The sequence below is a fragment of the Suncus etruscus genome, chromosome 1, assembly GCF_024139225.1.
Source record: "Suncus etruscus isolate mSunEtr1 chromosome 1, mSunEtr1.pri.cur, whole genome shotgun sequence".
NCBI lineage: Eukaryota > Metazoa > Chordata > Mammalia > Eulipotyphla > Soricidae > Suncus > Suncus etruscus.
In genome coordinates, this window is record NC_064848.1 from 106,005,056 (window position 1) to 106,018,563 (window position 13,508).

Sequence of the window (13,508 nt, forward strand, 5' to 3'; positions counted from 1 at the left end):
TTTTTGTTTGGGGAACCACAGCTAGCAGTGCCCAGGGTTTATTCATACTCAGGTATTATTCCTCAGGGTGCTCAAGGGACTTATTTGGTTCCAAAAATTGATCCAATTCAAGTCAGTCACATGTAAGACAAGTGCCTTACCCCTAATATCTGCCCTGTTTAGAATAAGTAATTTCTTTTTTTTTTTTTTTGGTTTTTGGGTCACACCCGGCATTGCTCAGGGGTTACTCCTGGCTGTCTGCTCAGAAATAGCTCCTGGCAGGCACGGGGTACCATGGGACACCGGGATTCGAACCAACCACCTTTGGTCCTGGATCAGCTGCTTGCAAGGCAAATGCCGCTGTGCTATCTCTCCGGGCACAGAATAAGTAATTTCTTAAATAAACAGATTACTTCCTGTGTATATATTGAGAATGAGGTCATATGCAATATATCTATACATTTTTAATTTTTCAGTGAATGTGAACATCTTTATAAATGAATATATAAATGAATATAAATGTTTTTTTCTTCCTATGATGGGGGCATGCTCAACATTGCTGAGGCTTACTCGGGCTCTGCATTCAGGAAACACTCATGTTGCTCAGGGTACTACATGTGGTTCCTGAGTTTAAATTTATGTTGTGTATAGATAGGGCAAATGTTCTACCCTCTATTCTATGTCTCAGGATCCTAGAAACAAGAAATTTAATAAATAAACCATATATGTCATCTCCCAAATATTAAACTGTAACTTTAATATTTTGGAGAATTCTGGGTTTTTTTTTTACCAACAAGATTTTAACTGGTAAGAATTATGGATATATGTAAAAAAATAAATATGTTTCTGTGACTTTCTTGTGTTTGTCCCTGAAAATACATTATCTCAATGAACAGAATTGAAGTATCAGTATGAGATGTCTGATTCTCAGAACAAAAACTTCTAATCAACTTTTTTAAATGTGATTCTGAAAAATCACATAACCTCTCTGGGTCTTCAGCAATAGATATGAGACCTCCATGAGACAATCCTGCAGTACATACTTGGAAGACACTTAACCTGTTGAGAGATTTACAGGAGATGTGAGGAGGAGCCAAGACTGAATTTTAAAAAGGAACACATAGTTAACTGTGAGGTTATAGGCATGGTTTGTTAGAGAGAATGGAAACAAACACTAGAATTATGAAGATGAGACTTAATACATAGATAAAAGAAAAAATGTGCTCAAAATGTATAAATCATGATACTAATGAAACTCGGAGCCTCTCCCTTTCAGATTTTTTTATAATGAGGCTGTGAAAAGAACATAAGACTCTATATCTCCTCAAAATCCTGATTTTGGTTTCTTTAAACAAGTACCCAGAAATATATTTGCTATATTATATGGTAATTTTGTTTTTAAGTTTAAGAAGGATTTGGGTTGTTTTAGCAGAACTATCATTTTGCATATTTTTGGTTGTTTTATTCTTGTAATGAGTGAAGATTGCACACAGTCCAGTATACTACTCACCGTGTGCTTGTTGAAGTTGAACACTTGGTTTCTGTTGTGGTGCTTAAACATACATGGCTTCATTATTGTTCATATAATTGCCAGCAGCGTACACTTGATTACTTTTGTGATTCTTGGATGCACACAATTGTTTTCAAATGTGTCAGAGATCACTGACTTTAGTGGTTACGCATCTGTGTTCCAGATGGTTCTACTGATGAGATTAAAACCAGTTCATGTAGGATTCAGGGCCAGGAATAAAACTCAGTTTTATACCTTCAAGGAAAACTCAGTCATTGACCTAATCCCGATTTCCCCAAATCATTTTGCCAATTCTAACCAACGGAGTCACAAGTTACTATTTCTCTACCTCCTCACTACTACTTTTCATCTTGTATTTTTTGTTTTGTTTTTAATGTGTCATCCTGACAAGTGTAATGTGATATCTTATTGTAGTTTTTATTTTTGTTTCCTTAATGATTACTAACATTAAGTAATTTTTATATTACATCCCCTTTCATTAGATACCAGCATAAATTCTCATCAGTGTGACTATTAGAAGTGTAATATAGATTTCTTTTTTAAGAGTGGTACGTAAAAATAAAAAGGGTGTTATAGCAATATCACAGCAGATAGCACACTTCCCTTGCACACAACAACATGGACTTATTCTAAGCATCACATATGACCCCCAAGATCACCATTAATGATCCCTGTGTGGAGAGCAAGGAGTAAGCCCTGAGCATAAACAACAACAGCAAAAAAGAAAACAAATGAAAAGAGGAGAGGAGGACAGGAGAGGAAAGCAGAAGAGAAGAAAGGAGACGAAAAGAAAAAATAGAAAACAAAAGAATAGAAAAATGAAAGAGCACTGGAGAAGTAGTACAGGGATTAAGAGCTTGCCTTGTATGTATCCAACCCTGGTTCAATCTGAAGTACTACATATGATCTCCAGAGTTTTCCAGGAGACATCACTGAGCATAGAGCCAGGACTAAGTTCATGCACTACTGGGTGGTATCAAGAGGAATTAGAAAGAAGAAAGTCAATCAACCATTTTGCAATCCTAATTATCAATATGTGCATTCTATAAAATGATACATCCTACAGCTTTATATTTGTTCAATGTCTTCAATTTCTATACCCACATATTCAAACAATATTTTATATAGAGTTAATTGGCATTATGGTGTATTGTTTTGTGATATTTTTGAATGTGGGACCATTGTTTATATTAGGGCATAGGTTCATTGATGTAAATTTTAGAGTTTTCCTGTTTATTTATATTGAACTGCCATCAGAGACTGATAGGGTTCTTATTTCTGTATTATCATTAACTAACTGTGTGATGTTTAAAAAGTCACATTTTCTACATTTCAAGTAAGTGAAATGAAGCTGGAGTGTCTATAAAAGACTTGTTTGCCTTATCACATGAGTTTATAAACAAGAATCAAATGAGTTTTCTTGGATAATCCTCATTTAATAATAATTATTTACAATTGACCATTAATAATGTTAAATATTTATAATTTTACTTTTTACTATAAAATTCTTTTTTTCATGATTGTAGCTAAATATACCATATATTATTACCATATGATGTACTTTTCCCCCCAAAAAGAAAATATCTGTGTCTCTATGGAGCAAATGCTGCCTGGAACTGAAGCCTGAGTGTAGCTGAGGAGAGCATATACTGACCACTTGACATCCGCAGTGTTATGCCCCCTTTATTGCACAGACATATCACAAAGTATGAACAATTAGGTTACTGCACTTTTACCATCACATATAGAGCTTTCTTTTAAGAATATTTGATCATTGCTGCAACTTTTTTATTTTAATATTAACAGAAAAGTGTTTAAAAGAATGTTTTTTTAGTTTTCGAATGTAAAAAAAGTTAGGTGTATTGTATATATATGTGTATATATATATATAGTAAAGATACTTCAGCCTCACAGGCTGGTTGTTCCCAGCTGCCATCTCCTGATGGCATCTCACATTGCATTTATTAAATATTTTAGTATACCATTTGCTTTAGAATATGTACTTTTATTTTTTTCCTTGTCTAAAAACTGTGTATCTTATGGCCAGGTGCATCTTATAAAGCAAAAAATACAGTATATAATATCTATAAATATAGACATAATTGATTCTAAAAATCTTATAATTTATTCAGTTATAGAAAAGAAATATGAATGGAGCCTGCAAGATAGCCTAAAGGTAGCCCAAATGTTCATATGTGGGAAGCCTAGCAGTGTATGACTTTCTGGGAAAGTACGAGCTTCTGGGAACAAGTCCTGAGCCATGTTTTAGGAGTACTGCCAAGAACTATTGTGTGTACTAAAGCAAAAATAAAAATGTAATTAAACATTTTAACTGATATTTCATATTCATTTTTTTGTTCACACTATGGAATTTTAAATAAATAAATTTTATTTGCTAATTTACATAAGCAATTCAGAGTTTACTGATGATTCATTTTTTTGTTCTTCAATAAAAAGTATTAGTAAAATAAGAGAAATGTCAAGTGAATAACTCAAGATCACACTATAAGTTTATGATCATTTCAAATATAGAATTGAATTTCTTTAGTTCTGAGTTATTTAAATATATATTTAATTACATATAATTATATATATTGTTTTATAACATTTCTCTAAAGAACTTCCATGAGTATGTTTAATACTACCAAAATTTGAAGAGTATTCAATTCTAAAATTCACATTAGAATATCTAATAGATTTCGATCGGTTATTTTCATATATGGAAAGAGAACCAAGTTACATATTTTTAAATATATATTTTAATAGAATAAAATTCTGCTATTGTAGATTGAAAGCAACTTAAGTGTAATAGCATTAGTACTGAGTAACTTCCTTAACATATAAATTTACACTCAAGTTTCAGTTTACATACTCTAACCTCTTGTGCTACATCATTCCCCTTTTGAGAAAAAAATATAGCACAGCGACCAGAGTTATAGCACAGTGGATAGGAGGTTTGCCTTACACGTAGCTGACCCAGGTTCAATCACCCAGGTTCAATCAGCATCCCATAGGTTCCCTGAGCCCGCCACGAATGATATATCAATGCAGATCAAGCAAGGAGTAACCCCTGAACATCCTAAGCACTTCTGGGTGTGGGCCCCAAACATCTATATAACAGGGCCTAGAGAGGTCAACTTGGCAGAGGAATGTCATTGTAATGTGTCTGGGGACCCGACATCAATCACAACAGCTGTGGCTAGGGGCAGCAAGATGAAATGTCAAAAATGTAAAACTCAGTAATTCTATTTTTATACCTTTATGTTTTTGTAAATATAGGGGGGAAGTTTGTAGGTAATGTAAAGCAATTGGAAATAATATGAAATAGTTATGAATTCTCCATATAAACTTAGAATCCAAAAAAATGAGCTTTCATAAGTTGTAAACATAGTTTTCTTTATTCATTCTGTCATAGTCTTAGTGTTCTTCAATCAGAGAGTAGAAATGAGGACCAGAGAGAAGATAATAGGGGTTACATTGCTTTTCTTGCCAAACTAGTTCAACCCCAGAATTGTATATTTGTGGTCTGCCCCAATCCTGACAGGAGTGATTCCTAAACACAGAGCCAGGAGTAAGTCCTGAATATTTCTAAGTGTGGCAAAACAAAGAAACAACAAAAAATAGAGTAAAAAAAGCTAAAGCAATAATTTGCAAGTGTAATCATCCTTGAGGAAAATAAAGATGTTGAATTTACTTACTGACTTGCTATAGCTGATTTCAGATGAATAAATAACAAAGGTAAATGTGAACTTGGTGTGATTATGGAGAGGAGAAAATACCAAAAGTCAGCTAATGAAAAGATGCTTGTTCATAACAATCTGTCTGGGTAATACTTGTGTTTTTGAAAAATGTACACAGGTTTATAATGAAAGGTGGACATACTTATTTTTAATGATGATACCAGAAACACTTGTATTTTAAAAATGTTTTGAAATATGGGTTAAAAATAAAGCTTTGTGGGGGCTGGAGAGATAGCATGGAGGTAAAGCGTTTGCCTTTCATGCAAGAGGTCATCGGTTCGAATCCCAGCGTCCCATATGGTCCCCTGTGCCTGCCAGGAGCAATTTCTGAGCATGGAGCCAGGAGTAACCCCTGAGCACTGCCGGGTGTGACCCAAAAACCACAAAAAAAAAAAAATAAAAATAAAGCTTTGTATATATTAATCGTTTACAATTCAGACTCTGCTTTCAATAAAATGAAATTCTGATCATCTTAATCTAGAGTGTACATATCAAGTATAAGATTTTAATATATAATATGTACTATATAGAGAATTTATGTATCAAATCTAAGATTTTAATCTGCATATTGTCTTATCACTGTTTTATATTTAGTAAATTAAAGTATCTTAGTTTTCTCTTCCAAGAAACTGCTACAGAGAACTTTCTAGGCTTATCATTGTATTTATACATTTGATAATACAATATATTAATACATTTCATCAGTACTTTTCACCAGTACAATCTCAAACATAAGTAGTTGTTAGTATACATTATTATATATTTTAATATAACATAAATAAATTATAAATGTTTATTACAAATGTTGAACTTTTCAAGAATTATTCATATGCATTATCTTCCAACTATTATTTCTAAAATAAGGAGCAAAAGTTGTATTATCATGGAATATACTTATATTTCAGTTTATTAAAGTACTATATTATAAACTTCTCAGGAGCATAATATTTAAATTTATTTTAAAGTTTTATAAAATTTTTGTTTTGGAGCCACTCCCGGTGATGCTCAGAACTTAACATGGGCTCTGTGCTTAAGTATCCCTCTCTGAGATTTGGGGTACCATACAAGGTGCTGGTGACCATATCCAAGTTGTGTACAAGCAAAGAAAGCACCCTACCTGCTGTTCTCTCTAGCACACATAATTGAATGCTTAATGCATTTCAAAAAATTTCATAGAATATTAGAATTAAATACATTGTAAAATATCTGTACTTTAAACCATCTTATATGTCATTCTTATATTTCTTGAAACCTTTTTAAGAATTAATGACTAATTTGTTTATCTACTTGGATATTTTACTATGACATAGTATTTATCAAATATTAGATTCATATTAGAAAGAGGTGTTACTAAAGGGTTCATTTCTTTTTGTTTCTTTTCTTACATGCTATCTTCAAGTAGTCACATTTTTTATAATATATGGTAGTCATTAGAATCATGCAGGGGTAAAAGAACTGGTAAAACATTGTGAATTGCAGTATTACACAAACTATTAGGAAGTTGAGGGTAAAGTGGAAAAATAGTTCAATTGGCATTGTTACATGGCAAACAGACCATGTTCTTTCCTAGTTTGTGACCCTGGAATATATTTAGGCGAGACCCTTTTATTTGCATGATTTGGGCAATTTTATTAATAATTCTGAATATTTCTCTTTTTATAATGACAAGAAGCAATTTCTTAAGTTCACCAATTATGTTTTGCAACTTTTATCCTTAAAATATAAAAAATAAGCATATCCAAGAGAGAAAGGGTGAGGATTCTGTATATATTTCTTTCTATAGGATATTCTACAAAAAAAAAGTGACAATGCAATTTCTGGATTATAATATTTTTTTCAATTCAGAATCGCCTAGTCATAAGTCACCTTCTGTCTAAAAATCAAGTGTGTTTTTGGTGTGCTTTTTATCTTTCTGTGTGCAAAAGTTTACTTTAATGGTATCACTGTCTTCTACATAATTGTTTTCATTTCATGTGTACAACAGCCTTGGATTATTGAAATAAACCTAAGATCCATCAGAAGATAAAGTGTTATTGGAGTAAGTTATAGAAAATCATTCTTGTTTGTGTCATTTGGGCATTTTTATAAATTTCTTTTTACCATTTTACTGTAATATAAAACATTTTCCTTGTTTTCAGGTGGTAAGTAATATGCTTTCCAATGTTTATAAAAGTCACTAAAACTTTTAATGAATAAATCATGCATGTTTAGAATTTTAAAGAGAATCCATTGGCGAGCAGTAAGGAATTTTGCTTAAAAGTCTCACTAAAGGCCTAACAGTTAAAGAAGAATTTTCTCTCATTAAAAATTTAATCTCATGGTTATATATAGATATTTTCTCAGGCATATCTGGTATGTTGAAAGCACTAACAAATATTTGGGCACTGAAATGGATTTATCTGATTTATGTCTAAAATCCCAGTAAACATTAGGATTGTGTGTTTTATATGAAATATGTGCCCTTAAATTATTTTGAAAGCTCAAATAAAACTACATGAAAATGCAAAAATAAATAGAAAATGTTTAATTATTTATAACATTGCTATATTTTTGTATGGAATATATCTTTATAGGAGGAAAGGAAACACAAAATTCTATGTAACCTGTAAGCAACATAGTTGACAGGATCCAGAGTGAAATGGATATGCACTGTTCTTTAATAAAACTTTATTAAAGAATTTCAATATGACTACAGCAGCATATTAGTAAAGCATGGCATCATGTGATATAGCACATTATGCTGTTTTATTAGTTACATCCCATAAAGCTGCCCTCCCTGTGACACATTTCTTTTGAATGAATGCTGTGAAGGAAAAAACAAATAGAAATCTATTTATAGTGAACAAAGTCACAAAGGTTTCTTAAGAGGAGCTTCAGAGTCAATTGAAAATCTCTTATTTTATATTATTCCATTCCACTATAGTATATTAAAATTGATACTTTTTTATTTGCTCTCCCAGTGGAAAAAAGTTACTGGTGACCTCCTATAAAAAAAAAACTGATTTAAACAATATACATTCAATATTGTTTGCTTTATAGAAGTGTGAAGAAATGCATGTGTTTGGTTTACTTGGATTTTCAAAGCAACATTTACATGTGTTAGATTTACTTTATGTTGTTTCAGGTTAAATTGATAAGCTCACACTATGTATGGTTTTGGTTTTAATGTTCCAGATAACTTTGAACTAAAGTTCTCTGATATGGTGTGCTGAGTTGGTTTATAAATGCAAAGCAATGTCTTCTATGCCCTCTATACCCAAAATAAAAGTAACAAACCTTTAACTTTTTACTTGAACTTGTCATTTTAGGGATGCAAGTATTGGAATGGAATGGAATCCCTTTGACTTCTAAGACATATGAAGAAGTGCAGAGTATCATAAATCAACAAAGTGGGGAAGCAGAAATATGTGTAAGACTGTGAGTTTTTCCCCATCTTTTTGTTTCCATTTTTTGGCTACTCATGACTCTTTTAATTTAAAACTGTTAAGGTGGAACCTTTTCTAGTCAGCAAGATTTTCTGTAATTAGAAAACAATGTGAATACAAGGTTTATAGATTTCTTGTGTTCAGAGTCAAAGTCTCAATAAATCATAGAAATAATTCAGCTAATTTTGTTTATTATGATGTCAATGGACCTCCCTTTTCATGCTTTTATTGAAACATGCTTCATCAAAATGAAAGCTCAAACCCATTTAGATTCCATGGAGTTTATTGTGGTCTCAAAATGAACTTACATTTATCCCATAAAGATTTCACCTTAAAAATCATTTTTATCAGCTCTAACTTTTAAAAGCATTGCAAATATATATTTGGTTAGAAGGGTGAGCATGCTTTAAAATTGCTTTATGTCATTAACCACTTCTCATTTATCTACTAAAATATTTCAGAGTAGTTGGAAAAAAAACTCTTGTCTCAGCTTTCTCAAATTCTTTCTTAATTTTCGTTTTAGGGACCTTAGTATGCTATCAGATTCTGAAAATCCCCAACATTTGGAACTTCATGAACCACCAAAAGCTTGTAAGTATAACCAATCTGCTTTTAAATAAAGGTAAATATTCCATATAGATTAGACATAGATTAGAAATTAAACATAGAGGGGCTGGAGAGATAGCATGGAGGTAAGGCATTTGCCTTTCATGAAGAAGGTCATCGGTTCGAATTCCAGCGTCCCATATGGTCCCCTGTGCCTGCCAGGAGCAATTTCTGAGCATGGAGCCAGGAGTAACCCCTGAGCACTGCCGGGTGTGACCCCCCCCCAAAAAAAGAAAAGCTCTCCCTTGGGACTGAGTAGGAATCTGGGGGTTCCCAAAGTCCTTTCAATGTAAATATGTAACTGGAATATTACTGTGAACAATATGTAAGCCACTATAACAAAAAATTATATTAAAAAAATTAAACATAGATATGAAAATAGTTGTAGGATAGTTATAATTGTAGGTGAATATATAGGGATAGTGTAAAATAAAATTATTGTAAATGTACGTAATTGTGAACAGATTCCTAGTAATTATAGTTATATTTTTAGCATTCTGGGGAAATAGTTGATGTTAAGCATATTAATAAAACTAATATAAAATTCTTACTGTGAACTCACACCTTGCAATGTCGGTGAGTAGAGGTTCTTCCAAATGATGCTTACCAGGTCAAAGGTTCAATGCTAGGTAGGGCCCAAGACTGATGTGCTGCTTGTGTCTATCGGTGCTGAAGAATTCCTAGGCTCAGCAGTGGTATGCAGTGGGCCTACAGGGCCACACATCGAGTACTCAAAAACACCATCAAGACTACACACAGCCACATAGCTTTGCTAGGGGACCTTGTGGTGTGAAGGATGAAACTAGGACTTGCTGCATGCAATACATTTATCTTGGGCCCTGCATTATCTGTCTGCTTGAGCCCATATTAAAAAATCATTTATTTATTTTGGAGTTTGGGGCCACATCTGATGATGCTCATAAATTACTCCTCATTCTGTACTCAGGAATTACACCTGGTGATGCTTGGGGAACTTTATGGGAAGCTAGGAATCAAACTTAGGTTAGCTATATGCAAGGCAAGTTATCTATTACTATTTCTCTGGCCTCTGGATTTAATTCTTAGGGAAAAAGGAACCCTATAAATTTAAATCAATTGTATCACTAAAACTAGCACTTATAGAAGTGGGAAGAGAACATAAAGCGTTAGAACATACGCTTTGGATACAAGAGGCCTGGGTTCAATCCTCAGCACTAAATAATTTTCAGAGCACTACTGGGACTATTCCATGACTATTCCATGAACATCAAGTTGGGACTTACCTCCAAGTAGTTTTAGGTATAGTCCAAAACATATAAAACCCAATTTTTAATTGAAAGGAAAATACCATTTATTCCTTTATTTAGCAAATATTTACTGAATATTCTGTGATACCACCAGAAATCTGAGAACAGGTAAAAGTTTGTAGAAATTTTCATTTATTGGAAAATATACTCCGATTTTCCTCTGTAGAGGGAGATAGTTAATATTTAGGAAAGAAGTATGTGATGATATGAATTAAATTTGAATGAAGAAAATAAAATATTTTTTAATTTATACATTTCTACAAAGAAATATAAAAACTCAAATATGTTTTGAAGATGGACTGGGGACTTCAATTATCCTCCTTAATCCAACATTACTTAGTTTTATGAGCCTTCTCTAAACTTTCAAATTCTTTAATGATTAAATGTATCTTTAAATATTCAGTGCTATTATTCAAGAAGCAGAAACAAAGGTAAATGGGGCTATATTAAATTAAGACGCTTCTAAGGGCTGGAGCCATTGCATAGCAGTTAGTTTGTTTGCCTTGCATGTGACTGACCTGGGTTCAATTCTTCACATATGGTCCCCTAAGCTCAACCAGGAGAGACCCCTGAGCCTGACTGTCCAGCATGGCCCCCAAACAAACAAACTATTTTTAAAAAAAGCCACAAAAAAGAAGTAGAAGTGTATATATTCTAAAAGAAATAATAACTGGAATAAAAAGGCAGCTAGTTGGTTGGGAGAAAATAATTGTTCTACTAATCTTTCAAAAGGTTAACAATCCAAGATATATAAAAAATGAGAGTACTTTACAAGGAAAAAATAGCTAATTCCATCCAAGAATGGACAGGAATTTCATCACATATCAGGAGGGAGAATGGGAAGAGGTAAAAGAGGCACCAAATACCATCATCTTTAAACATATGAAAGTGACCTGAGCAACCATGATGAGGAGAGTTAATCCACTGTAAGGGGCTTGCTAGGAGTTGTTGTGTAGGTAAAAGAGTTGCCATAAGGCTAAAAGGCATGAAAAAAATCACTATCACTTATCATCAAGAAAATGCAAATCAAAGCTGCAAGTAAGAGGCTCCTGTGACAGTACAAAAGGCAAAGTGCTTCATTGCACTGACCAAAGTAGAATAATTCTTGAGTTCAGCAATAAGAGTTACCCTCTAAGATTGATAGGTATGAACCAAAAACAAACATAAAATGCAATGAGATATCATATTACACGGGTGAAATGGATATGTCAAAAAAATAAAATAAAATAAAGTCAATGTGAGATAAAGGAAATCTTCATTCACTCTGGTGGATGTTCATTGGTCTATCTTTTTTGGAAAACAATATGGACACTTCTCAGGCATATGACCAAGAAATTCCATTCTTGGCATCTACCAAGAAAACCTACCAAATGCCTAAAAAGTCCATAGACTCTTCTTAGAAGAGATATTTGGATTCCTATGTTTAGTTCAGTACTACTCACAATATCTAAAATCAGAAAACAACCAAGTGTCTACGATATGACTGGACAACATAGATAGCATTGATTTTCATTTCAATTTAGACATAATATTAACAATATTATAAAATATTGGCATTATTTATAATAAAATAGCAGTATTTTATACTACTGTTAATGATAGGGCTTTGTGCATAAATCACATGCTCCATCTGTTTTCAGTTTCTGTTGTCTTTGGGCATAGGTGGCACCCTACTTTGTTTATTTGTATTCCACCTATGAAAGAATACCCTGTGTCCGTCCCTCTCCTTTTTACTAAATTGACTCAGTATGCTACTCTCTAGATCCATCCACAGAGAAGCAAATTGCATGAATTTATCATTTCTTGAAGCTGAGTAGAATTGCAGTGTGCATATAGGACTATAGGAAATATTCAACAGGGAAAGGAAGGGAATCATTAGGATAGACAAAAAGACAATACGATATTGATGGAGGGAAGAGGGAAATGGTCATTCTGGAAGAATGGTTGAGGAATATGTTATGAATGAAACCCTATAGGTAGTACAATTGTAAACCATGGTGCTTTTATAAAATTTGCAGTAAAGAAACAAACAAACAAACACCAGGGTCCAGAGGGATGGCGCAGCAGTAGGGTGTTTGCCTTGCACGGGGCTGACCCAGGACAGACCGTGGTTTGATGCCCTGGCGTTTCATATGATCCCTCGAGGCAGGAGCGATTTCTGAGCACATAACCAGGAGTAATCCCTGAGCGTCACGGGGTGTGCCCCCCCAAAAATGTCAAGATAAAATTGAGTTCACTTACGTGTAAAACTTTCATTTGTTTTTATATAAAATATTTCATTAGAAGTAAAAAACCGTTGTATCTGTGAAACTAAAATATCTCAACCTCTTTTTTTTGTTTTGTCTTTTGTAGTGGACAAAGCAAAATCCCCAGGGGTTGATCCCAAGCAGTTAGCTGCAGAACTCCAGAAGGTCTCTCTACAACAGTCACCATTAGTAAGGTCTTCAGTGGTTGAAAAAGGATCTCATGTTCATTCAGGCCCTACATCAGCAGGATCCAGTTCTGTTCCCAGCCCAGGGCAACCTGGGTCTCCATCAGTCAGCAAAAAGAAACACAGCAGCAGCAAGGTGAGGTTTATGTGGGACTGAGTTGCTTATTTTCAGGCACTTTATTTAGAGTAAGGGCTAAGTAGCAAAATATAATTTCCTAGATTTTTTTAATTTATTTTTTTATTACTGTTGAAGCTTTTTTACTCCCAAGTAAATAGGTGATCAATGTCTATCAAGATTATACATTTTTGCATTTTAAGCTATGTTATGATTATGAGAAGATATATGAGAAACTTAAAATATATGTGACAATTTATATACCTGTTTTTTATCTATATATTGTTGTTGCCTCTGAATCTTTTTGTTATAGGACATTAGTTTTGCATATTCCAGAAAACATACAAGTTATATATCATATGTTTTAATAATTTAGACTGTAAATTAGGATGTAG

The 13,508-nt window shown here is 33.2% G+C and overlaps 1 protein-coding gene across 1 annotated transcript in view; it reads left to right on the forward strand.

Moving 5' to 3' along the window:
- The window catches only part of PCLO (piccolo presynaptic cytomatrix protein), a 331,891-nt gene that overhangs the window by 224,278 nt on the left and 94,105 nt on the right, over positions 1 to 13,508 (forward strand). The window contains exons 12-14 of the mRNA XM_049772799.1: positions 8,559 to 8,667; positions 9,199 to 9,266; positions 12,920 to 13,134. Of these exons, the coding sequence (XP_049628756.1) occupies positions 8,559 to 8,667; positions 9,199 to 9,266; positions 12,920 to 13,134 (392 nt within the window). The remainder of the gene's footprint in view (positions 1 to 8,558; positions 8,668 to 9,198; positions 9,267 to 12,919; positions 13,135 to 13,508) is intronic.